The sequence below is a fragment of the Phocoena phocoena genome, chromosome 9 (genome assembly GCF_963924675.1).
Source record: "Phocoena phocoena chromosome 9, mPhoPho1.1, whole genome shotgun sequence".
Classification (NCBI taxonomy): domain Eukaryota; kingdom Metazoa; phylum Chordata; class Mammalia; order Artiodactyla; family Phocoenidae; genus Phocoena; species Phocoena phocoena.
Window position 1 is genome coordinate 13518854 of NC_089227.1, and position 26347 is coordinate 13545200.

A 26347-nucleotide genomic window follows, 5' to 3' on the forward strand; every position below is an offset into this window, starting at 1 on the left:
AGTTTCCTTTGTGTGTTGTTGGTATTTTGTTTTTTGGTTTAGTCGTTTTTCTTAAAATTTCACATTTTCATAATACACAGAAAAAAGTATGTGGTTATTTGGTTTGCTTTAAGTCCCTTATAAAACTGGCTTTGGGGAGACAGGTCGGGGAGGGAACGAGCCTTCCTGCGTACACCTGCACTGTGGTGTAGTCCTTGTTTAAAAATTTTCAAAAAATCTTTTTTTTTCTTTTTTGGAAAATCCCATGGACATGTATAAACCATCCTGTCCACTTGGTGGTTTTCTTAGTCTTTTACTTACAAGGGTGATGACTGGGGCTACCTTAAAATTTGTTTTTAATTTATTTTTTTCTTTTTTGGGGGTTTAGGGGATGAAGCCCCAAGGGTGGAGTTTAGTTTCTGTGGATTTTTTTTTTTTCTGATTCCGGGTGGGCGTCTCTTTAGGAATTTTCTTCCAGTGGATCTGTTAAGGGTTCCAGAGGGACTACCGTGGCCGGCTCGTGCTGTTTTAAGCGTTTAATTGTGTTCTTCAGGGCTTGCCTCTTATTGCAGAACCAAACTCTAACTACTTCCCGGTCATAGTTCAGCTTCTCGGCAATTTCGGTCATTTCCTGCCCAGAGGGGTGCGTGTTCTTCTCAAAGTGGGCATTGAGGATCTCAAGGGCCTGGGGCGTGAAGGAGGTGCGCCTCTTGCGCTTTTTGGACGGTTCACTCCCGATAAACTCGGTCAGGTTCTGCATACCTGCCCGATGGCGGGCCTCAGCCTCAGCCATCCACCGCTCAAGCACCGGCTTGATCTTCTGGGCACTTTTAGGGGTGATGTCCAGCTTTTCAAACCTGGCAGGATACAAAAGGCCAGGGTTCAGTTTGGCTGTCAGACTGCTAGCTATAGTGTTCTCTTGGGCTTCCTGTGGTAGGAAAAAGTGGCTTCTCAGGATGGTGTGTCTGGGGGGAGAATTGAAAAAGAACAGTCTTACACTGAGTCCTCTGCCAGGGTGGGCCTCCTGCCTGTCTGCCTGACTGACTGGCAGAGCAAATTCACTCCAGAGAAGCAGCCAGCTGCAAGGTAGCCCTCCCCGCTCAAGCCAGCACCCGCCCTCGCACATGCTTCATGCCCCTGCATGCAGCCCGTACACCCACAAGCGGGCCAGGTGAGCACGGGTGGAGACAGCACAACACAGCAGCCATCACGATGGAAACAAAAACCACTCGCAGATCTTTTTCCTGGAAATGCTTGAGATCTGAGCTTTGATTTGAATCCACCCAGCACCATCTCCCCTGAACTTCAGAATCCTTAAGGCAAAAATTAACACCAGGAAGTGACATCAAAGACAACAGCTGTCATGTTCTTTCGTTTAAAATGATTCTTTTTATGTTTTCCTTTTGGTTTCCTTAAATTCCCCCCACCGACTTGGTGATAAAAATGTTCTATCTATGCTAATCGTCAGCGATGGCAACCGGGACAAGTTTCTTTTATGGTTCTCTTTTCATCTCTGTTTTGTGTCTCATTTTAATCTCTTTCTCTCCCCCGGCCCCCAGCCCTCTCCTGTCTCTGTCTCTGGTAACAAACACTTTTCACCAGATGTAAGTTAACAACATGCTCCCTTTTCTGGTAAAACATAGCCTCTTGCTACTTTACTGCTGGACTCAAACAGCTGGACACACTGTAATTGCTATGAACACCCCCCCCCCCACCTCCCCTGGATGTGCTAGGGCCACCTCATGCCTTCCAACACCATCCAGTGTAATGGTGTACTTTTGTGTCAGAGTATCAAGCTGTGTTTAACGTGCTATATCTGCAAACTGTACTTGAATGATATCATTTTCTGTAAATGAGGTCTTCTATATATCAGTTGCCATCTGCAATTCTTTGCTACACTGACTTAAAAAAACTATGAAGCATCTTGGACAAAACTATCTACAGTGCTTTAAGAGGTCATCCTGGTATCAAATTCATATGCACTCTCAACGAAATACAAAATAGTACCAATTCCTTTTATTTGTTTGTTTGTTTGCTCTAAATCCAAATTCACAACCCTCCAGGATGACAACTTTGGATCCATGGCATTCTCCTCTATCTTTTCAAGGTCAGTGCTGTCGAAAAACAACCCTCTGACTGCAGAGTGCATCTTATTACAATAGACTGTTTTCATGGAGCGAAAATGAACCCGCTTTGGCCGCAGTATGTTTTATAAGGATGCTTGCAAAAGGACACAAAAGGATAGGCTTCCTTTACGTGCCTTAATCTTATTTTTGGCACTGCATTTTAGATATCTTATGTTGTGATAAGCAGCGCCAATAGTATCAAATTTTAATGGGATTCCGATAGCATTCCCTTCCATGTATAGTTCAAGGAGTTATTTATTTATTTTTTTAAAACCCCAACTTTCAGCTGGTCAAAGAGGAAAGAAGCACATTTTGCTTTCAATATAAAAGGAATTATTTAATGCCATTTAATGAGCTGCTCACTTATGGCAGGCTCCCCTAAAGCCTTCATTGTTGTGTTCATTTACCATCATTCATTATAAAAGCCCCAAAGCTGAAGTCTTGGTAGCATGACAACAGGCTTTACAGCACCATGGCATGGGGGACAGAGCTTGTGATAGGGATGTCCAGTGTATTGCTGTGTGCTTCCTCTGTGTCTCTGATGCAGACGCACTTGCTAAAGCACCTCGAGTCACTGCAACTCATAAGGGAGGAGGGACACCAGAGCGTGTGCAAATGCAGATCCTTCACCACCATGTAAATTAACTGGACTGGTTCCACTGTCAGATCTTGGTCTCTTTCAAGACTTCCATTTTCTTTGTTGTTCGTAGTTAGCTCCGAAAACTACCCCGCTGAAACACTAGAAGCTAGAGAGAGGCCGAAAAGTCAAGGCATCTGCCGTCTTCTATTAGACAGTGAATTCCCAAAGTTGCTTTTCATTTCGGCCATAGCGTTTTTGGCTTCCCCAGGGGAAGATTTTAGAAATCAACATATTTGATTGGGAATGCCCAAGAAACATTATGTGTGTTAGTGAAAACCTTAGACAGCACTTAAAGGAGATCACACTTTAGGACTAAGAAATAAAGCCAAAGAGGACTTCAGCAATGACAGCACATGGGCAACAACCTCAAAACCTGTGGCGTGCCTTCATCCCAAGGCTGTTGAGATGAAACAAAGTTAATGTTTCCCAACAGGGAGCAACGGTGTTCATATCATTTGATGCTGCTTGTTAGTGCTGATGCTACGGTACATGTTGTCTGGAATAACATATACAAGCCTTGAAACAAATTTCCCAGCAGTAGTATCCTTGTATAGACTGAATAAAGGTTATTTTCTACAGGGAGGTATCTTATAAGAAAAAACAGTAGGGGAGGCCAGAGAAGTGAGAGGATCCTACGGCGCTTTTTGTATTTAACAACAATCAATGGGTTTTATGGAAAATCATTGAGCAAAATGTGAGCTGTAAGCTCCTACCCCATACTGATGTTATTTATAACCTTAGTCTTAAACTGCAGGAAAAGTACACTTCTGTCCTTTGGGGAATACATTAAAAGTATAAAGAGCAGATAAAAAGACAGCATTTCATGGATCACCAAGAACAAAATCCACTCAAATGAGTTTAGAGTTGGTTTCTTGGCTTTTCCTGACGTAGGAGGACTCATAAGACATTGCCCAAGAGGAAAAAGCTCTTACCGAAGTGCCTCTGTCACCTCATGCATAAACATGGGATTAGTGCAACACACACATGCATGCGCAGGGTCTGCTTCTGGCGGCTTGACCCAGATCAACTCAAACACAGCCAAGGCTGGCTTCTGTCATTTATGTACTTAATTTTGGGAAGGATAGGGTGAGGTTAGGCCAAACCCTCACTACCCTTTTCTGAGCTATGGAAAGCAGCTGCTTCTTTTTTAAAAATGTGCTTTTAGACTTGTGTCTGGCAAGGAAGGTTAAAAATTCCTTTGTGGTCACAGGATGGTTAATATATGTTTTTTTTAAGGTGTGTTTTCTTGGAAAATCCGGATAGCCATCCCTGAGCAGAAATGGTGGGAGCATTAACACCACCTGGGACTGGCAGCTTCACGACATCAATCCACAGACAGGAGACAGTGGATCTCAGCTGCGTAGGACAGTGGGTTCAGAAGCCTCTGGCGCCCCGGTGGGGGGAAGCTGTGTATTTCCAATGAAACCGCCTTGGAAGTTCTTTGTGAGTTGACAGGAGTTATCAAGCCAGGCCCCCAAGTCTGCTTTAGCAACTCCACTTCTGTCAATATCACCAATCCCAACACACAGTTACCCCAGACTCCGTTCTCACACTCCACCCCTCCAGCTCGGCCCACCCGAAGAAGAAAAGCTGAGCAGAGAGGACAGACGAGGCCCGGGCCAGCCAGGAGGGGTGACAGCGCGTGGGCACGGGTTACCTGCAGATGGCCGACTGGCTGTACGCGGGGCCCTCTGTGGCACTGAGAGCCTGGCCCACCTGAGTCTGGGTCAGGCCAAGGGACAGGCGCCGGATTTTAAAAGCTTTGGCAAATTCTCGGATCTCCTCCAGATTAACCCCATCCACCTCACCCGCTGCCGTCTGAGGATCTGTGGAGACGTTTGCAAAAAATAGGATCAATGTGTCAACACACGTCTCAGTGCTACGCGCTGACGGCCGAGGAGGAAGTGGCTCGGTTCCTAATAGCGGAGCGGTGGGAAGCCACACCGCAGGACGTTCTTTGTCTGCCAGCTGAGGCACTCAAGCCCCGATCCTCAACTCATTCCACCTGCACAAATCATCCTTCAAGGTAGTCCTGTCCCAGATAAAACCACGGCAAGCCTGCCCTGCCACTTCCACAATGCAAGAGCGAGCTCCTTACTGCTTAACAGACAGCAGCCAGGGCAGGGGGGCACCAGCTATGGGGGGATGCGACTCCATTTCGCCCATAAATATGTTCAGATATCATGTAAAAATATAAAGATGGAAAGCTTTCCATTTGAAATGTCTTAGCTGGACACTTTAGTGCTAAGGATTGCCCTTGAAAAAAAATAGTATTTTGTATTTTCCTGTACCCGATCACCGCTGCAGCCAGGCTAACAGATGGTAATGTTGCCTAATTTATTATGTTCACATTAGCCCCTCAGAAGAGCATGCTTATAGTCTCCCCCCACCCCGCATAGCAATCTCCTGACACAGACACCTTTGTCCCCTGAAAGGGCACAGAATAAAAAATGCCTACTGCAGTAAGGCTCCTTTGGTGCCACATAACTCGGTCAATTTAGGACTTATCAAGGGAAATGACACAACAGCTGGAGAATGAAACTATCCCCCTCCCCCGACCCCCCCCTCCCCCTCCGCCACCTCTGGCTACTGATCTCTGGATAAATGAAAGCACACACCAAGCTGGAGACAGCATGGTTTGAGGATGGTGGAAGATTTCAAAAGACTGTTCCATCCTGCCTGGAGCGAAGCCATTCTCCCTGCAAGCTGACTCTATTGTTCTTCACCTCATTCCGCGGACTTAGGTGAAAAGTTTCTCTCTTCCTCTTTCTGCACAATCACCCAACAATTTCAGTCAATTACAGGACTTGTCTAAGGAACTGGGGCGGACCATATTAGTCTTCTGGGCTTCAAGCTATAGAAACTCCTGTTATCATGAAAAGAAACACATTGGTACCCCAAGGACCAATTTTTCAAGGACTTTTAAATAAAGATGTTAATATCTGTGGCGAGGGGCCTTGGAGCTTCCTGTATAGATTCTCTCATTATAGGGGAAATGGACTCTGTCGACAGAATCAGCCATGGAGGTGTATGCTGTACCCGTATCTTTTCAATAAAAACAAAGTCCTGTAGAATTTTTACACATCATGAAGCATAATTTCATGGAGGAAAGATGGGTGGAAAGTGGTATAATAACTGCAGTTAGTCTCTGAGTATTTCTTAAGTGACTCCTAGGAGCCCTAATGAGTGGAGAGAAGGAACAAGAGAAAGAGAAGGGGCAGTTCCAGCCTCTGTGGAGTTTGCTGTCTACAGGGATTTGGGGCTCAACTTTACGAATGAGAAACAGAGAAAAACACCAGGTTGCTATAGTCAAGGAGTAGTAATGTCGCACCCACACTGGAATTTACAGAGAAGGGAGCGGTGACAGGAGGGAGGATGCATCTGGGTCTTACCCAGTGAGCAGCTTTCAGAGAATATTCTGGTCAGTGGGAGCAGGGTGCAGACGGGCACAGATGCAGGGGAGGGGCAGAGCGTGGTGGAGGCCTGCGGGGGGGCGCCTGGTAGGGGGCGAGGGGGAGCCCGTGCTGGGAGTGGTGAATATTTCAGTTTAGGACATTGAGAATCTATGTCCATGGACGGGGGCAGAGGGTGACAATAAAACTAATTTGGCTGTTGAGATTAATTAAAACCCTGCTTTTTCTCCCCAACTTCACCCGGGAAGGCCGGCCTCATTTGATTAACAGACTTGTTTGGGTTGTGCCTGGTGGGAGCTGCCCTCTGGATCTTAATTCCCGCCAGCGTGGAGCAGCTTGGAGGGTTTGCTAAGGATTCCGGGAGGTCCCATCCACGCACACAGCAGCTTTGAGCCCCTCCTCCGTTTCTTCGTTTAAATATTCCTAGAGCAGGGGCTTCCCTGGTGGCGCAGTGGTTGAGAGTCCGCCTGCCGATGCAGGGGACACGGGTTCGTGCCCCGGTCCAGGAGGATCCCACATGCCGCAGAGCGGTTGGGCCCGTGAGCCATGGCCGCTGAGCCTGCACGTCCGGAGCCTGTGCTCCGCAACGGGAGAGGCCACAACAGTGAGAGGCCCGCGTACCGCAAAAAAAAAAAAAAAAAAATTCCTAGAGCAGAAGTTGCAAATGAGCAGCTTGCAAATAAAACTCAGCTTTTCGAGCGTGTACAATTTGGGGGAATTTCTGGCCAACAGTAAACACTGGGAGATTTCTAAAGAAAAATTTAAATTTGTCATGTTCTTCTGAAATGTTAGAAGCTTTGGTGGCACCAGGTCCGCATCTGCCCTTGGGAGCAGTCAGTCAGCTGGCACTGGTCCAGGCCGCCCCTTCAGTTCCTACTCCCCAGCCCTCCCCGGACCTGCGGCCTTGCTGAACCTGTGTGGTGACCCTGCGTTTACAGCACGCATTCCCAAGGGGGCGGAAGTTGGTTCTGGATGTGGTCCCCCAGGACCGAGGTACATAAACAGAACTGATGTGCGGTATCCCTGTGATATTAACATTTCATAGTGGAAGGGGGGCAGCGAGAATAGGATAGTCTAAATGGGCTCCTCGTAGGGCGGGGAGGCAATAATAAACTATGAGTTGAGAAGGTCTGGTGTAGAACACAGAGGGACACTTGGTATAGCACAGCATAGGGAATGGGGCCTGGCCTCTCTCCAAGAGAGAAGGAAGAGGAACTCATGGCCTTGCAAACGTGAGCAGTGGAGGTTCAAAACTGAGGGAAGCCGGAGACTTTCCTTGTAACGGTATGGCTTTTAGGACAGTGGTATTTTTAATTAGGTAGGTCTAGGAGTCACCTGATGGGACGCTGGATGTGCATTTTTAACAAGTACCACAGGCGATCCTGAGGCAGAGGACCCACTGATCCCGCAGACAGAGGCTTTCGCTGCGGCTCTGGCCTGACCGAGTCTGGGTGTGGCATCCTCTGCATGTCGACCCTTTACCTGCCTGCACTCGACCCTTTACCATCATTATTCACCAGGTTCCACTACACAGAGAACTTGCTCTACCACCTTGGGTAAGATGATGGGCCAGAAAGACTGCTGGGCAGGTGCCCCTCCTTGCCTTTCTCCACCCCTGGCCTCACCGTTTATGGCAAGTGGCAAACAACTGGGACCAGTGGGCTGGGGTGGCCGTTGGAGTCTGGAGTTGGGGGGGGAGATTTTTTCTCTGAGCCAAGCTAAGTAGCTCCTGTGGGAAGTAAATCTGTTGCCTTCCATTAGTCCCATCTCTAGATCAACAGGAATCAACTGAAGGATTCAGGTGATCTGGAAGGATCTTCAAGGTCTGCTCCAGTCCCAGGGTCTGTGCTGCCACCAGAGTTGGCAGTGCAGCATGGGGCAGGTTTATGCCTGGGATACAATTCTGTGTAAGTCTATTCTAGTTTCTGCCTTGCCTTCTGCTGCCTTTGTTTATCTCCTTCCTCGTTCCTTGAGACCAGCGACTAAATCCATTGTGTGTGATCGCGCAAGTGGCTTTTGGCCAGATTGCTGATAATGGCCAGATTGCTGATAATAACCAGAGTCAAAAAGAAACCCATGGTCTCTTATCCCCCTGCCCTGAGCAGCTGTGCGGATCATCAACAGTTTTACTCTGAAGCTCAGAGAGGTGGGAGCCTTGCCCCCTGAGCCCTTGGACTTCTGTGAGGCCCCAAACAGTCATCACACCAGGAAGCTGAATTCCTTCTTTCTCCTCTCGCACCTTTCCCACTCTTGTCTTCTTCCTGGTTCTACTTCTAGAGCTGATAAGTTAGGAATTCTGGTGAAATTTAGACAGGGTGACAGTCTATTGGACAAAGGCCTGGGGAGAGGAAACCAGTGTCTCATTGTTTGTGCAATTTGTTGATCGCTGGAGACGAGCTGCTTGGCTTTCTTTATATTATTGTTCTCATCCATAAAAACCAGACGGCGCCATGTATTATTATGGTTTCCTTCCATGGATCCCAGGACTACAGAAGTCTCCACATCCAAAGAAGGGGTCCACCCATGGACAAATATTAGTCTTACCCTGATTACAACATGTGGGACATGTCTTCCCACATTGGGAGAACACCTTAGATGGTGTCTGTAAGATGTCTCGAATTAACAAAAAAACTAATGCTTTTTTTTTTTTTTGGTGTCAAAGTTTCTGTCTTAAACTCTTGAGGTTTTCTTCTCCACTGTTGGACAGTTCCCCTTCATTAAGGGTTATATGCTTTTCCTATTTCCATCATGTCATTCCTTCTGGCTCTGGGGAGGTTGGGTTCATTTTAAGGATGAATCTCAGGCCACCTTGATGGGGACTTCAGAGGGAACCCTCAGATCCCCCACAAGGTGGATCCAGCATCTTTAACCAGCTCTAGGGAAACCCAGTCTGGGACTTCTCTGCACTGAGGAAGAAGTGCACCTCTTATAGAAGTTTGCTCCAGATTAAGTCGGCCCAGTATGTTAAGTACAAAGTCAGGAAGCAACGACTTCCACAGTTCTCCCTGAATCTGAGCCTTGCTAAAGGAGCCAGAAGATCAGCCTACATAGGGATTGACTGGCCTGGAGATTTATAATACACTGGCATTGAATGTTGGCAGTGATTCATAAGTATAATGATGACTTTTTTCCCAAATCAAATCTGGAATGCATGGGCTGAAAAATAAAAGAGTTCTTTGGGAGCTAAACGCAAGTTGCGTGAACACAAACCCGTTCTGTAGAATCTGGTTGCGTGGTCACTGGGCCCATACTGAATTGAGCACTCAGGATGGACCAGGACAGATATTTGTTTTGTTTAATTTTTAAAATTTAGCTCCTTCCAACTGCTCACCTGGATGTCAGTGCAAGGGGTTTTGCTAAATGGGTCGAACAGTTGCCATCCACATCTTTCTTCTACAACCTCTGCTTGTGGGACTGTTACAGGAGAAACACGCATCTATAAAGAAGGTGCCAAGTATGACTTAACTGCCTTCTGAACATCCATCTGCTTTCTAGTGCTTCTCTCACAGCAAATAATGGGCATATTTACCAAATATTTCTGAGAAATAACAAACCATTTGGGAACGTGCAATGCAATTTGGGAGAACAGCTTGCTCGCAATACGGTGACTTCATTGAGTTGTGGAAAATGGTGTGAAACTGATCAAGTGAATCAGGGGTTCCACTGTGCCATAAGCTATCACCAGGCATCTTTATGTTCACTTTATAGTTTGGGTTTTTCTAATATTAACTCTCAGTCCCTTTGCTGTCTAAGAATTAAGTTTACAGGCCAGGGGTTAAAAAAAAAAGTGTCCTGAAAAACCAAACCAAACCAAATCCATCAAAGAATAAAAAAGTCCCACACCCACCTGTTTTTAAACAGTAACTGTGTAAATCTTAAGTCAATTTGGGACTTTGCTTTTTGTTTGACTCTTCTAGGCTTTCCAAAAGCCCTGCTATGGAAACTACAGTTAGCCCTGGTGACTGAGGAGACCAAGCAAGGTTTGACACAGGGCAGGCTGTGCAGGTGCTGTGAACAGATGTGCAGACGTCTTAAGGAGTGTGCCTATTTGGTGTTAACCCTGTGTTCTTTTGCCTGGAGTAGGGCAGGTTATGGACGATCCACCCACTCCAGTTGATCTGGAGCAATGGCAGATGGCCCAGCACTGGGCAACCTTGTCCATGACCTGTGAGGGTCCATTCACCAAGGTTTTGACCGCAGGTTCAAATCCATTTTGACCTGTTTTGAACTACGGCCTTGGCCTAGTGGAGGGATTTGCTGACCCATTCACCATCCCACTTAATTCAAGGATTATTTACTCCAGCCAGTCCTTCTGTTCTGTCTCAATCTCCAAAACTGAGTTCACTCTCTCCTGTATTGCCAGTCTTTATTGGTACATTGACCATAGCATTTGTTTCCCTTTATTGTAACTGTGTTTCTTTGTTATCAGTTCATGACCTCCGCCCGGGCAGGGACCACATCTAGCTCATTTCTGCTTTCTTAATATCTATCCCTGTGCCTGCATATACATGGTGCTCAAAAAGCTTATTTTTTAAGTTGACATTCTCTGACTAAAACACGCTTTTCCCTCCGGTAATTTAATCCGTGTATCAACTCCATCTGAAGTATGGGGTCGGGTCTCCCTACATTAGCTTATTTGCAAATTTGGTAAAGTTTAATCTCAGAAAAAAGTAATTTTAAATGCGTAGTTCATGCTTGAATATAAATTTCAAAATATGCAAATGTCTAGTTTTTCTCATATTGGCTCAGAGAAAAAGCTTGTGCTTTAATTGTAAGACGTGGCTTCAGACATTTAAAAATTATTTCAAGAATATTTAGGTGATTTGATAGAGTTTATCGTTCAAATCGCACTGGATAAAATTTATGCGAAAGCACCCTGTCTTTTAAGGCAGCGGTGCTGTGTAGAACGTGTATGACCCATTGAGTCCGGATGTCTGGATTATCCTTCTGGCTTTGTCACCCAGGAGATTGATCACACACTGTCTCTCAACTAAGACTGAATCTGGCCTCTCTGACATAAGATGGTCGAGATGGGTTGTACTCTTCAGGATCTATTTGATGCCAGCTTCAATATCTGAAAATGAGAATTTATATTACCTTGTTGTGAGTATACAAATCAGAAAAACAGTGAAAGTGCTTTGAAAACCCTACTTTGCAAAAGGAGGCTTAAACAGAGGTTTGTTGAGGGCGTGGTAATCAGCATCAGAAAACGCTCCAGGTGCTATTCATTCTCTAGTAGGGTCTTGAGACAGAAGGGAATTAACTAAACAACATGCTCAAAATCTGTAGCAGTTGTAAGCCCAGCAATGGGTTTGTGCAAAGTGCGACGCCCGGCAGTGGTACTCCTGGACCCTCTCGTATCTGCCAGAGAAGGCTCCTCTTTCAGCTTCTGCGTATGAGTTTGCAGTTTCTTGCTTCAAGTGCATGTGGTAAAGGAGTCTCTTTTCCCCAGTTCTGTATATTTCTCATCAAGGATATGCAATGTGCAAGGTTCACTCATTCTGCACGTAGAACCTAGATATCCCACTGGCCACTGTGCAACTGAACTTTCATTTGGCCCATTAAGTAGCTCTGGAAAAGGCTAGTCCTTTCCTGCCCAGCTTGAGACAAATGGCAAGATAGAATCCACCGCCATCCATCCGTCTGTCTGTCCGTCTATCCGTTCATTCACCTCTCTGTCCATCCAAAATGTATTGAGTGTTTACCTTGCGTAAAATACTGTATTCATGGGGTGTTTTGTATTTTTCATATTTAAACATTTCATATTTAATTTATTTCTTCTCTATAAGATGTTTGATATCCGTTCCTTTTCTTTCAGGACCAAAGCTTAACAGTCTATTGTAAATATATGACCTCGCTGCTATTTAGAAATAGAGTGTTCTACAGAAGCTTTTGCAGAAGAGCAAATTGGAACAAAGTTTGAATCTCTTCTCACAACAACCCTATGAGGAGTTTCTTTGTTGGGGAAAAAAATCTGGTTATAATTAAATTAATTTTTTATGAGTTTATTCGAGTAAGACTAGACTTTTTTGGCCCAAATGAGAGGAGCTATATATCTAAACAACTTAAAATAACAGGTTGATGGCAAACTCCATCAAATCCTGAAACTCTGTTTGGTATTGACCCATTTTTAAAATCAAGAACATCCAGGCTAGTGTACTGAAGTACTTGGGCATTTTAATCTTTCCATAATCTCTCATTTTCTTCTCCATTCTACAAGCATCTTTCTTGCCTGAGTTATCCATATAATTGAATATCTATGTATATATGCACACATATATGTACGCACACGTATATATGTACATATATATTTTTGGCGGGGGTGTCGCTTGTCGGGGGAAGACACAGCGACCCTCCAGTTTGCCTTGCATTTCCAGACTTGCCCAATGATATGGAGAGTCCCTACTGTTCCTGTTATAACAGGTCATTCATGACACCTGACCAAACACAGATACTTACACGTGTCCTTGTTTTATGGCACAGATGCCTCTGCAGTGCTTTAGCCTTTAAACCCGTAACTGTTGGATATCTGGTGCCTGGAGAATTATAATCTATGCACATACTCTGTCATTTTTATATATAAGTAAAAATTGCACTAAAGGTGAACAACATTAAATTAGACCACTGTCACGTTCATCTCTATGTGTTTCTATTTGCATGTGATACATATGCTGTCTTCATCTAGGGCCAAATACCATTTCTAAAATGTGTATGCGCCGCCCGCTCAGGGAAGCCGACTTGCAGCCTTCGGTTCTTTTGTGAACGGTTGTTCAGAGGTTTCTCACTGGATTCCGCCCATGCAGCTTCCCCTTGCACCACTGGAGGCGGTTCATGGCGCACATTCCCCCCTCCCTGCCCACAGGTGCTCTCTCTTATATCCTCTGACACCCACAAATGGAATGGCAGGGGACCTCACACACACAGAAAGGCAGCCTGACCTGCCGTGCCAGCTGCTGGCTATCTCAGTTCTGAGCTCTGTGGCTCGTGCCCTGAAAGCTGGTCAGTTTCTCGCTTCTGAAGCGGCCGGACTGACTCTCAGAAGGCGCCTGAGGTGGAAACGGCCCCTCCACGTACACATTTGAGGGGGTCGGGGGGCCTGCTTCTCCAAGGAACCATCTGGCCCTGGGCACGGACCTCATCCGGATACTGGCCCAGTAGGGCCAGGAAATTCCTGTTCAACTTGAAAGAAGCAGAAAGAGAGGGAGGGAGGAAGGGATGTAGGGATGCACGGGTCGGGTGGGAGGAGAGAGAGAGAGAGAGACATTGCAATTAGGCAATGAGAAGGCCACCATGGCTTAACGGAGCCAGGAAGGATACTTACTGCTGACTAACTGGCCCACGCTCAAAGCCGAGGAGGAGGAAGATGAGGAGGAAGCAGAGGAAGGCTGCCGGGCGGGGCTCTGAGACATGGCTGCTTGACTGTGAGCCAGGTGCAGAAGGCTGCTTTGGGAGGCTGCTTGACCCACCGATGTCTGGGAGGGCTGGTGGAGCTACAATTGGGGATGCAAAAAATACACAAAGGCATGAAAAACTAGGAGGGAAATGCCAGGGAACAGAAGTGTCATCTGGGGTTGAATCATTTCCAAGAATATATGCTTCTCTGGAAGAGTGCACACCCTACACAACAGGGAGGATTTTTTTTTTTGTATATAATATGTTGCTGCTGTCTTGACAGGCATTTTATTAGTAATTCTAAATATATTATTAATTTCTTACTTAGCTTGCTGGAGCACCCAATTTTCTACATTTCCTGACCGCGGTGTGCCATAGGACTCTTTCTGCCTGTTCATGCAATTGACAGGCACTTGACAGGCTTCTCCAGAACGTATAGATAAAATATAACACCTACCATCAACTCGGAATGCAAACCGCGATATCAAAGGCAGGCTGTGCTCAGCCATTTTGTCTTAGGTAACTGGTGTTTTTAGGAAAGTTCCAATTTCCTGAGTGTATATGGGAACTTCCTGCTCTCCCAGACCGAAGAGTCTGGGTGTATTACTGTGGAGTCGGAAAAAATGCTAAGATCCTTTGGAAATTAAGAAAGAAATTGGGGCAGTCAGGACAAAAGTACTGATTAATATTTGTAGCTCTCTGTTGTCACTGTCTTACTCTGTGCCAGCACTTTGTTCGGGACTTTTATGCCCTCTCATTTCACTCCTACGTCAGCCTGAGAAATGGGTATGATTTTGACCCCTTTTTTACCAACAAGGAAGCTGAGGCACAGAGAGTTTAAAGGATTCGGTCAGTTCCTTTGGCAGGTGGGGAGGATCTGGTCTCTGGGCCCGTGAAGTCTGACCCCAGGGCTTGAGCTCTTAGTCATAGCGCCTCAAGAAAGAATTCACTTTTTGAAAAATTCTGTATGCCGTAAGGAAGGTGGTCTTTATGTCCATGTGCTCATGACTCCTTTACAGGTAATCAAAGTGCTGTTGTTCTGAGAGCTGAGAAGCTCAGCTGAGGGGAGGAAGAAGAGAGAAAAGGGAAACGCTTGCAGGTGCCGGGTCCACTTAGATGCCCGGGAGGGGTCTCCACCCATGTATTGACCCTCTAGGAAGCTGACACAAAGGGCAGCCCAGGACCCAGCACAGGTGCACAGGTGGCCTCAGCAGTGGCCACCTTGGTTGGTTGGACAGAGTACTTTACAAAGTGCTTTCATAGCCATCATCACACTCCCAGAGGTGTAGGAAGGTCTTTATAAAAGGTTTTTATAAAAGGAAGTCAGACTGGGGGCAGAATCAGGCCAAGCCCTGAACTTTGGTGGAAGAGCCACAACTACACAAAATCAGGCACTGACCTTTGACCACCTCCTCGGGATCTAAGAGTCAGCCCGGGAGGTTTCAACTTCACACTTGTCCCTGCTTTCCCAGTGTGTGTTCAATTTCTCATTCAACTTTACCGAGATATAATTTACACATAATACAATACACCCATTTAATGCAAACATTTTGATGAGTTTTGTCGAATGTATATGTCTGTGAAACCACCACGTAATCAAGATACAGAACCTTCCTATCATTCTATGAAATTCCTTAAGCCCCTTTGCGATCAATTTTCCCTCACCTCCTGGCTTTCTGCCGTAATGGACCCATTTGGCATGGCTCTAAAAATGGAATTGTATGGCATGTCCTCTTTCTGCATCTGGCTTCTTTTGCTCAGATACCATTTTTTGAGATTCGCCTGTTTTGTTGCATGTATCAGTAGCTCATTCCTTTTTATTGCTGAATACTATATATAGCGTATACCTGTATGTATACCTATGTCACAGATTGTTTATCCATTCATCTGTTGATGGACATTTGGGTTATTTCCAGTTTGGTGCTGTTATGAAGAAAACTGTGATAAACATTGATGTACAAGTCTCTGTGTGTACCTCGTGTTTTCATTTCTTATATGTAAATACCTAGGAGTGGAATTGTGGAAATGACTGGGTCATACCATAAATGCCTATTTACCTTTTGAAGAAACTACCAAGCTGATGTCCAAAGTGGTGGTAGCCTTTGACAGTCTCACCAGCAACGTATGAGAATTCCAGTCGCTCCACATCGGCACCAACACCTGGGCTTGTCAGTCTTTCTAATTCCCTAAAGTGTTTTTAACCGTCAATTAACATCTTACTTTCAAACAATTGTTAGTCAAGTGCTACTTTGGAAATGTGCTTCAGGAGCTATTTCCCCTCTGGTTCCCCGTGGTGATGCTTTTGCTTCTCCCATTCACGTGGTATCTCTATGTGGCAGAGACACTTGGCGTGATTACAGGAAGTAAATGGTTGTCCCTAGGCCACGGGTCTGCTGAACGTTAGGATCCAGGCTCCCGCCTCACAGTGCAGGGCTCTTTCCAGGATGCCAGGGTGTCCCGCTCCAGAACTGTCTGCACTTGCATCTCAAGTGAACAGCCTTATTATTACTCCACTGTGCAAAGACTGTGAACTGAAGACAGTTGTCATTGACATGGAACCCAATTTAATATGCATCAAGCATCTGCCTAAAGTAATTAGCCAGCCTGCTGAGCACATAATCTACAACTGAATCCAGTAAGTTTTATTCTGTGGGAACGCACACTGAAGATGAAATCTATTTTTAATTTGCTTAATAAATTATGATGGATATTTGCATGTCAGTCTATCCCCTCTAGTCTATTGAGTTGTCCTTCTAAATATTGTTACTTAACAAAAGCTTTGTACAGTTTGGAGTTACTGAATGAGCCAGTCTTCGGTTTTACCATTTCATCAGTAAAAACTGGCCCTGGGTGTGGCAAAGTACCATCAAGGAACTGGAAAAGACAATAATCAACTAAAAATTTTCTTCCTCAGACACAATTCAGTAAAGAAAAAATGACTAGGCTGCAATCTCATTGAGGAGTCACTCAAGCAAGCTATGGCTTACGCATTAAGATACGCAGGAGAAGGAATTCTAGAAGAAAGTAAAATAGATCTTTTAGGGGTTTGTTCTATGTCTACATAGTTAGAGAGATGAATCTAAGATATCTAAGAATCTAGGAAAGATGTATTTCTTCCAAAGAAAATAAGCATTTTTTAGGACACTGGGGTCCTGCTTACCCTCCAGAGTTCAACCAGACACTGCAGAACCAATAAAAATTCTGAAAGGTTCTTAGTTGTCAAAAATCAAGATTTTATGGCTATGGCATTTCTAGCAGATTAATACTGGCTGAGAGCACGGAGAGTCCACAAAAGAGGAAAGTGAAGGGGCAGTTCATGTTAGCCTGGGGCTTTGCTTTATCCAGAGATGGAAGGAGAGGACGATGTCCATCCCACACAGTCAATGAGAAACAGGGAGGCACAGGATTGAGTCTGAAAAGCTTTATACTTCCTGCTGCCTCTCACAGGCTGCCTTCGATGGTTTGTTTGTGTTAGTTGGCACTGCTGGAGATGTTTAACATATTCAACAAAAATAGATACAGGCACACTTTGAAGTCCTTCTTGATCGTCTGTGCCACTGCTCCTCATATACCTTCTATGTGTAACACACTATATCCTTAATAATATTTTAGTTTCTGGAATAAAGCATCTTCTAATTAAATTCACGATTGACATAAAAACAAGTGGGGGTGGAAAATGGGATAAAATGCAGAACCAGAATGTGATAGAGGAGACGAAAAAGTCAGTCCACATAAACCGTAAAATTCAAATGGGATTAAATATAGAGAAATTCATTTGATGGGGGAGGGAGGAGAAACTGTCCAAACACGCAGAAGCAAAATGGAGGAGACCTGGGCTTTTATAAATATCTCAGGGAGGCGTAACGAACCCCCAGCTAAAGCCCCATTGTGGTGCTATGGAGAAAATGAGCATAACCCTGAGGGCTCTAGCAGAAGAAGCCAGAGTGTGCAGGAAGACATATGATTCTCCCTCCTTCTCTGCAATGGCTGGCATTTTTCTGTGTACTGGGTCCCTTATAATAGCTGGCAGAGAAATGAAATCAGTGGTTCTCAAGATTCCGGGCTTTCAGAATCACCTGGAGGGCTGTTAAAATACAGAGCCCTGTGCCCCATCCCCACAGTGTCTGGTGCAGTAGGTCCAGGGTGGGCCTCAAGAATTTGCATTTCTAGCAAGTTCCCAGGTGAAGATAATGTTGCTGGTTGAGGGACCACCCAAGGTTTTGGATGGAGCTTCTCCTACACAAAAGGTAAAGAAAGTGGACTTACTATGTCTAGACAAGAGAAGCCCGAGCCCGAGTTTAATAAGAACCTTTACTAATTAGGAGGGCATAAAGAATACCTGAGGAGTTCATGCTACCATGGACAGGACAACTGCACAGGTGTTACATTTGCTGAAAGATTCAGGGTTGACCTCAGGACAATCTAACTTGAAAAATTTTGAGGACTAAAATTTTGAAAGATTTTGATAACTACCATCTCCCTTGGGTATCGTGTTCTAGACATTTAAATCTAGAGATTTCAGTTATCAAAAGAGATTTTAGTTATCTCTGCAGGAAGTTTAGAAAAGTATGGAGGGAGTTATCCTTCTGGCAGAGTTTAGGAGACCTACTGGGTTTCCTCTGGCTCAGTTCCATGGCTCTGAAGCATCGCTTGAAGCTATAAGCAGGAAGCAGAGCCCCAGGTGTAAGGCTCCATCATAGGCCCCTCCTGCCTGCAGGGGAGTAGGTATGGCAGAAGCTCTAATGGTCTCAGGAAAGAGAACTGAGAACAGTGTCACTCCTCCAGCCACCATGAGGACGTGAGGAAGTGAGGAGAATCAGAACCTGAGCAGCATTCGGGGCCGATGCCCAGGCACAGGCAGCAAAGGCCAAGGCAGTCATCACGCAAGCTTGGGACACACGACCAGGGCTCAGCAGGGACAGGGATGGGACAGGAGCCAGATCTTAGTGCAGAGGAAGGGGCTGACAGACAGAAAAGAGAACTAGAGAAGACAGCGCTGTGTGGAAGGTCTCCCCAGGCTGCCGGCAGGTGCTCATTTGGAACATACTGGAAAATGCAAAAGACATAGAATTGGAAAGCCACAGAAGGGCCTGGGCTGGGCTCTCCTGGGAGAGTGGCTCTGGGATCCGGCGTCCCGGACAAGGAAACACTATAGTTTGGCAACAATTAAATTTGAACATGACGGACGGAGCACCCAGCGTGGGCGGGGTCCTGAGCAAGGCTGAATCAGTCTGGTCTCAGCCTCCTTTCAGGTACAGACTCATAGTGACAGTACAGGTTGATGACAGTGAACGGAGCAAGGGGAAGTCAGAGGCGAGGGAATGACACAGGCAAGCTTCACGAAGGACGGATCCTGGGCAGAGGGACAGTGGCGGGAGCTTCCCAGACACAGGAGGTGGGAGAGGCATTCCAGGCCAGGGGCACAGGGTGTACAGGGAGCCTGCCCCCTGTCAGCTGAGCTCAGCAGGGGGGGATAAGGGAAGACCATAGAGGTGAGATGCCCAGATATGTGGCTGGAAGGTCAAAGATCTGTTTTGTATTGGGGTCACTGACACACATTTCATCCGTCCAGGAAACCCCTATGCTATTTTAGATCCCTTGTGGGTGGAAATGCCTCGTGTGTGTCTCATTCTGGGTGGCTCAAAAAAAAAACTGGGGACTACTGATTCAGGTAATGGCTGGGGAAAAACAGGGAAGTGAGTACATTTTTTTTACTTGAAAAAAATGGATGGATTTGGAGAATCATATGGCATTTTAGAGAGCTAAGTGAAATAAACCACTTTGCTTTGTCTTCCTATTGGCATCAAGATTACAGTTTGAAGAACAATTGAGTGCCTTCATGGGTGGTAGTCTCCAAGCATTACAGCTACGGTATTTAATTTTTGAAAAATTTCAATGCTTTGATTTTACAAATTAGAACACTTTCCCTTTCAAATGTCTCTATTTCCTTAATGACACTAAAAAAAACCCCCTCCCATTAACTTTTGTTGGGATTTAGTTAGAGGAAGAATAAATATACACAAAATGATGTCTGTGCTGCTCATGGAGAAGTCATTAATTCACACTCACAGGACAGTAAGAGCAAACCCCGGGCACCTGGGTGACTCTGGCTTTTGAAGCTGCAGAGTCCCATGCAGGGAATAGTTGAGCTCCCGCCAACTATTCTGTATTAAGTAATTTGTTTCATGCACAGAAAGATACTCCCCTCTCTCTCTCTGTCTCATTTTTATCTAGTCCTTTTCTCACTCTTATTGTCTTGCATTGCTCACCAAGGATCTCTGATGTGATATCTAGGGCTATCAGATCCTGGTATATATTAAAAAAAAAAATACTGTTTGTATCTCAGATGATAACGTTGCAGGTTCTCAATCTTTCTTCACTGGAATAAATCATCATCGAGACTGGTTGACTCTTCAGTCAGATTTTATTCAGGCTCTTCTAATTAGTGGCAGGCAGGTGTAAAAATTAAAGATGTAATTACTTTTATTAAATTAAAACAAATCACCCCATGTCGTCTGGCCCAAGAGCTCTGTACTTCACTCCATAAAACTGGACCTCTGAGGATGAGTTAGGGAACTCTCTGCTCCTGTAATTTATGACATATTTTACTGTTGGAGCTATGCTCTTGTGAGATCAAGCATTTGTCATAAATCACATGAAAAAAATAAACTGAGAAACTTCTCTACTGTACGATAGAAATCCTTTATTTCTTAGTGGTTGTCCATATTATATTTCTTCAATGTAAAGGGTAATATTTAAAGAAAAAAATTGAAGACCACTATCCTTATACCTCCAGTTGTGAGCTTTTTACTTTTGGACTCTGGGCATTTTATGATCCACTCCCCTCAGAACCCCCACTTTTATATCTGGGACTCAGACTTGAGCATTTCCTGTCGATTCACCCAACTTGTTAACTTTACTACACATTCCAAGGTGTTTCAATCAGAGCTGATGCCAAGAAACAGTAATAGTCATTCATCTAATTGCTGCAATTTTCCTGACATTTCTCACCAGCTTCCTCAACAGTTCCCTTGATCTTTCTGGCACTTGGATAGACCACTGGCACATGCCTTGAACAATGGGATGGGCCCATGGGCCTCTGCCGCGACTTGAGGATTCAGGAAGGTCTGCATGTCACTCTTTTCAGCCGTGCACACGTTTCCTCTCAGCACGTATATATATGAGAGATGCATGCTTCTATATGCGCAAGTTGAGTCTTGCTCTCTGGGAGGCTGGTTGTAAGTGACACGAGTTGGAGGTGCAAGGCACATCCCCTAGAGGCTGGCTGTTTCTTCCCAGTTGCTAGATCTCTGATTCTACAGTGACAAGGACGATGGTGGAGATTAGACCTGCAGAGGATGAGACGTTCCCACCGTGGTAATGAGGTTTCGTTCCAGGGGCCAACAGGTGCTGTGAGGAAGCTTCTGAGGTGCATCTGTGCTCATGGGAGAGACTGTGGAAATGGATTCATGATGTTGATTGTGGGCGACGATTTGAGGAGTGGCACCACACCCACCTCTTACTTGCCGTTTCTTGGTTAGGTCCTTCTGGATCGAAACTGTACTACCCCAAATCTAGAGCTGTCATCTTATGTAACAGTGATGGTCTATCACCCACACACCCTCCTTAGAAATTCAAGGTGAGAGTGAGAGCTACTTTGTATTAAATGTTGTGGATATCTAAATAATCCTCATCTTCTTGGCAATTTACAACTTGGCTTTGCTGACAGAAAATAGTTCTTAGCAGATTGTACGAAAAAAGGTTGATCTTCTCATTTCCGCCCCCAGAGATAATTTTGAACATAAGTTTGAACAGACGGAACTAGGGATTAAAAAGCCAGTGAAACATGGAGAATCTTGCCTTATGTGGGGGAACTATTTATTTATTTATTTATTGACCACGTGACATGCAGGATCTTAGTTCCCCAACCGGGGATCGAACCTGCACCCCCTGCATTGGGAGCGCAGAGTCTTAACCACTAGACCACCAGGGAAGTCCCTTGGGGGAACTATTTAGAAGGTAGAGAATACAATGGAATCTTGTAAATAGTAAAAGAAAGAAAACAGCTGAGAGACGGGGGCAAGGCGTGAGGGTGGAAGTCCTCACGATACATTCGTCAGGGACTATCGTCCCACTGCCTGAGAGGAAGCTGAGGAAGAAGAGGGTGGTGGGGACCTTGGCTCCCCAGGCAGTGGTTTAGATTCAGAGCGAGAACCAGCAGGAGTAAGAGAGGCCTCCCAACTGCTGTGTGAGGTAGGTGCCAGCATTTCCCCATTTTACAGATGAGAAAACCAAGGCACAAAGATGATGTGTAATGTGCTCAAATCACACAGGGACAAAGCCCATCCTTTTCAGTTTGAATATGAAGCCCCTTCCATGCCTGTCCTCAGACTTACTCTACGTTCTAATCACAGGAACCTTCCTTCTGTTTCTCAACACTCCGTCCTCCTTCACGTTTCCCTGCTTTTGTGCCTGCTGGTCCCACTGCCTGGAATGTTGTTGACCCATCATTTACCTGGTTGACTCCTACTCAACCATCAAGACTCAGTTCCAAACCATTTTCTCTGTGAGGACTCAAAACTCGCTAGACAAAGTTGGTCACTCCCATCTCTGTGATGATACTGAACTTTGTGCGCACCTGTCCTGTTACAGGACATTCTGGTTTGTTTATTTATTTCTTTACTTACTTATGGCCGTGCTGCATGGCTCATGGGATCGTAATCCCCTTACCGGGCCCCTGCAGTGGAAGCAGAGTCCTAACCACTGGACCGCCAGGGAGGTCCCGAGACACTGTTTATTGCACAGAGGGACTGTGCTCACGTACCTGTGTCCTCCACAAGACTACAAGCTCCTTTAAGACCAGAAAGCGTCACTCTTTTACCCCTGTTTCTTATTAAGCAGGGGCCTGCTGCAGAGTGGGTTATCAAAAAAGGTTTGTTGAATTAATTAGAAATTCCATGAGGTCAGGGACCACGTCTCTCTTATTCAGAGCTGTGTACCCAGCCTCTAGTATAACATACAGGAGTGCTTGATTGATATTTGAATGGAAAAAATGAACTGGATTGTCATGGTTTTAATGAAATTCTACCAGTTGGAACTTCCTATTTTTCTTTCCCTAATTTTTTTTTTTTTTTTTTTTTTTTGCGGTACGCGGGCCTCTCACCATTGTGGCCTCTCCCGTTGCAGAGCACAGGCTCCGGACGCGCAGGCTCAGCGGCCATGGCTCATGGGCCCAGCCGCTCCGCAGCATGTGGGATCTTCCCGGACCGGGGCACGAACCCGTGTCCCCCGCATCGGCAGGCGGACTCTCAACCACTGCGCCACCAGGGAAGCCCTCCCTAATTTTTTTTTAAAGATAATTACTTTATCTTTTTTTTTTTTAAATTAATTAATTTATTTATTTTTGGCTGTGCTGGGCCTTCACCGCTGCACGTGGGCTTTCTCTAGTTGCAGCGAGCGGGGGCAAGTCTTCATTGTGGTGCGCGGGCTTCTCGTTGCAGTGGCTTCTCTTGTTCCGGAGCATGGGCTCTAGGCTTCCATAGCTGTGGCACGTGGGCTCAGCAGTTGTGGCCTGTGGGCTCTAGAGCACAGGCTTAGTAGTTGTGGCGCACAGGCTTAGTTGCTCCGCGACATGTGGGATCCTCCTGGACCAGGGATCGAACCCGTGTCCCCTGCATTGGCAGGCAGATTTTTAACCACTGTGCCACCAGGGAAGCCCCCACTCCCTAATGTGTAGGCAGCATTCTCAGAAGCGTCAGGTTGGGATCGCTTGGTGTTTAATACTTTTTTATTTTTCCCTTTACAGTTAAGACATAAGTGGTCTTGGTTTCTTCTTGACCACTTTGAAAATCGAAAGTTAAGTATCAGCTAAGCAGAGATAAATAAGAACCCATATCTATTGAATTTTAGGCCATTGTCTCTGTTATAATTGAATATATTCATATTTGTAGATTAGCAGCTATTTAATAGTTATCACCCATATTCACTAATAATGAAGAATAAAGCTACTTGCCTTTTTGTAAGTATTGATATGTTAGGATTAGTGGGATTAAATATCTTCTAATTTAAAAATGACTTCTCATTGAAAAGAAACAGAAGAAGGGCGGTCAGGAGAGGTGTCCAGGTAGCCACAGCTGCCTGGACATGGAGACTTTACCTGCTGACCGGGCTTGATGGGGGAGAGCGTGATGCCCTGGGTGTTGATCACTGGCAGGATCTGGTTCCCGATGACCGTGGCGATGATCTGGCCCTGGGCGTTGGTCAGGAGCTGGGGGGTGATCGGCTGCACCTGAAGGCCCTGAGAGCCGCTCGCTGCTTGGCTTGATGGCCCCGGGTTCAGCATCAGAGGAATGGTCCCAATAATCTGCAAGAGACAGGCCCACAGGTGAGGTTCCGGGCTCTGTTCAGGGTCTGCACATGCACCTGAAGACCACTCATGCCCTGGCCTCCATCAGAGGCTCCCTGAGAGCCGATTCATAATCCTTGAACAGATCCGGAGATGCGGGTGCGGAAGGAAGTGGCAGAGGATATGAGCATCTGAAGGAGAAACACACATGGACTGAGTGCGTGGAGGGAAGGGGAAAATATCTTATATAAAAATAAAATCACGGATGAACAGATACACACTACTACATATAAAGTAATCGACAAGGACCTACTGTACACCACAGGGAACACTGTGTAATAACCTATCTGGGAAAAGAATCTGAAAAAGAATAGATACATGTATATGTATATGAGTCACTTTGCTGTACACTTGAATCTAGCACAACACTGCAAATCAACTTTACTCCAATATAAAATAAAAATTAAAAAAAAATAAAATCAAGCATCAGTGAGGGCAGAAGCATGTGAACTCTGCCAGGGTAGCACAGATACCTGCTCTGTCTCCGAAGCAAAGGATAGACTCCTCACGCACTGCAGGCCCTCGTCTGGCTGGGGCTCCACACCCCTTCCCCACAGGGCCCCTCACACACAGTGTGCTCCCTTCCATCCTCTCCTTTGCTCGGTCTCCCCTGCAGTTTCCATCGCTCCTCGCCTTCCCCGACATTCTCTCAAGGTCGGGGGCCAGCTCCCCGACACCCCAGCGGGACGACGGTGCCCCAGCAGCACCCTGGTGCTCACGGTGGTTGGGAGCCTGGGTCCTGGAGTCAGGGACACAGGAGTCCATTCCCAGCGCTGCCACCTCCTCTACAGCATTGTCAAGGAGCCTAAGCTTTCTGAAGGCTGGAGAGAACTGGGGTCATAAACGAATATTTGAAACTCAAAATAGAGGTGAAATGACTACCGAGGGCTGAAAATGTTTTAAAAGTGCATTTTATTTTTCATTTAGTTTTTAAAATAGATTTAATTACATTAATTAATTAATTAACGTTTGGCTGCGTTGGGTCTTCATTGCTGCACGCAGGCTTTCTCTAGTTGCGGCGAGCGGGGGCTACTCTTCGTTGTGGTGTGTGGGCTTCCCATTGCAATGGTTTCTCTTGTCGCGAAGCATGGGCCCTAGGTACATGGCCTTCAGTAGTTGTGGCATGTGGGCTTAGTAGTTGTGGCTCGTGGGCTCTAGAGCACAGGCTCAGTAGTTGTGGCACACAGGCTTAGCTGCTCTGTGGCATGTGGGATCTTCCCAGACCAGGGATCGAACCCGTGTCCCCTGCATTGGCAGGTGGATTCTTAACTGCTGCACCACCAGGGAAGTCCTAAAAGTGCATTTTAAATGATGTGTTTTAAAGTGGCCCTAAAGGTTAGCAGGCCAAGGCTTCTGTGGCAGGTAGGGGAAGGCTGTCCTTTGCGTCTGATAGCCTCTGTCTTCTGTGAAGGGATGGTGTGGAGAGGCCTGGCTGGATCCGAGCACCATGTTACGGAGAAAGGGAGCATGAGCTGAGACATTTATAAGATCTGGAAACACTGAACACATTTGTGGACCACGTTTGTCCCTGTCCACTGACATGGACAAATCTAATCTGTAAGCTTGCTTTGGGCTAGGGAGAAAAACAAAAATCTGATCTGTAAATAAAGAAAATATGATCTCCATTTCCCAATGTCATGGACTCTCCTGGGGAAAGCTGTGGAGCTGGGGTTGCACGCTTTCCCTCCAGGTACCACAGGGTGGTTACGCAGCGCTGCTCTGCTGGTCGTCTTCCAGGGCCGCTTCCCAGATGTGAACTGTGGTGACTCGGCCTAGGGGCCACCGTGACACATTAATAATACCGCCTTAGGAAGTGCTTTCGTGGATACGGTTTCCATTCATTCCACATTCTCACAACAGCTCAGTCCTGTGGGCCCTAGTCCTGCCCCTTGTTACTTGATAAGACAGTGGAGGGTCAGGGAGGAGTTTGCAAGTGGCAGAGCTGGAGTCCAGGTCTGGCCCCCCATGTGCTCACTTTCTAAAAGTCACCTGGCTCCTACCACAGGGAGGACACGGGAGGGCACCTGCTCTTAAGAAAGGCCCTGCATCCTGTTCGCAATTTCCCACCAGATGGGAAATTGTAGACTAATTTTATAAACGATACCGTTTTCTATGCCCACAGTACCCCAAGCAGGGCTTTGAATGCAGTTTCTCAATAACTGTCTTTGGAAGGAATGGTTTCCGGACTCAGCTGTCCCTTGGATTCCAGATACAACTGGCACTGCAGAAGACCTGAGAGACCACAGGATTCAGTGCCAAAGATCAGGATGGAGAGACGCCCCCCTCCTCACTTGGCAGGCCATGTTTCTACTACAAAAGCCCCTGTGGGAAGGCGCTAATGAAGGAGCTGTGCGAATATCTAGTCTCCACGGCAGCTGTCAATGGCTGCCGA

General features: G+C 46.0%; 1 protein-coding gene across 2 annotated transcripts in view; it reads right to left on the reverse strand.

The window, feature by feature from the left end:
- Positions 1-419: 419 nt before the first annotated feature.
- The window catches only part of POU6F2 (POU class 6 homeobox 2), a 445974-nt gene continuing 420046 nt past the window's right edge, over positions 420-26347 (reverse strand). The window contains exons 7-10 of one of the 2 annotated variants that reach the window (XM_065883909.1): positions 23707-23913; positions 13480-13648; positions 4403-4571; positions 420-944 (exon numbers count right to left, since the gene is read on the reverse strand). In XM_065883909.1, coding sequence (XP_065739981.1) covers positions 440-944; positions 4403-4571; positions 13480-13648; positions 23707-23913 — 1050 coding nt within the window. In that variant the 3' untranslated portion in view covers positions 420-439. The remainder of the gene's footprint in view (positions 945-4402; positions 4572-13479; positions 13649-23706; positions 23914-26347) is intronic. The other variant, XM_065883910.1, reaches the window with a different exon arrangement.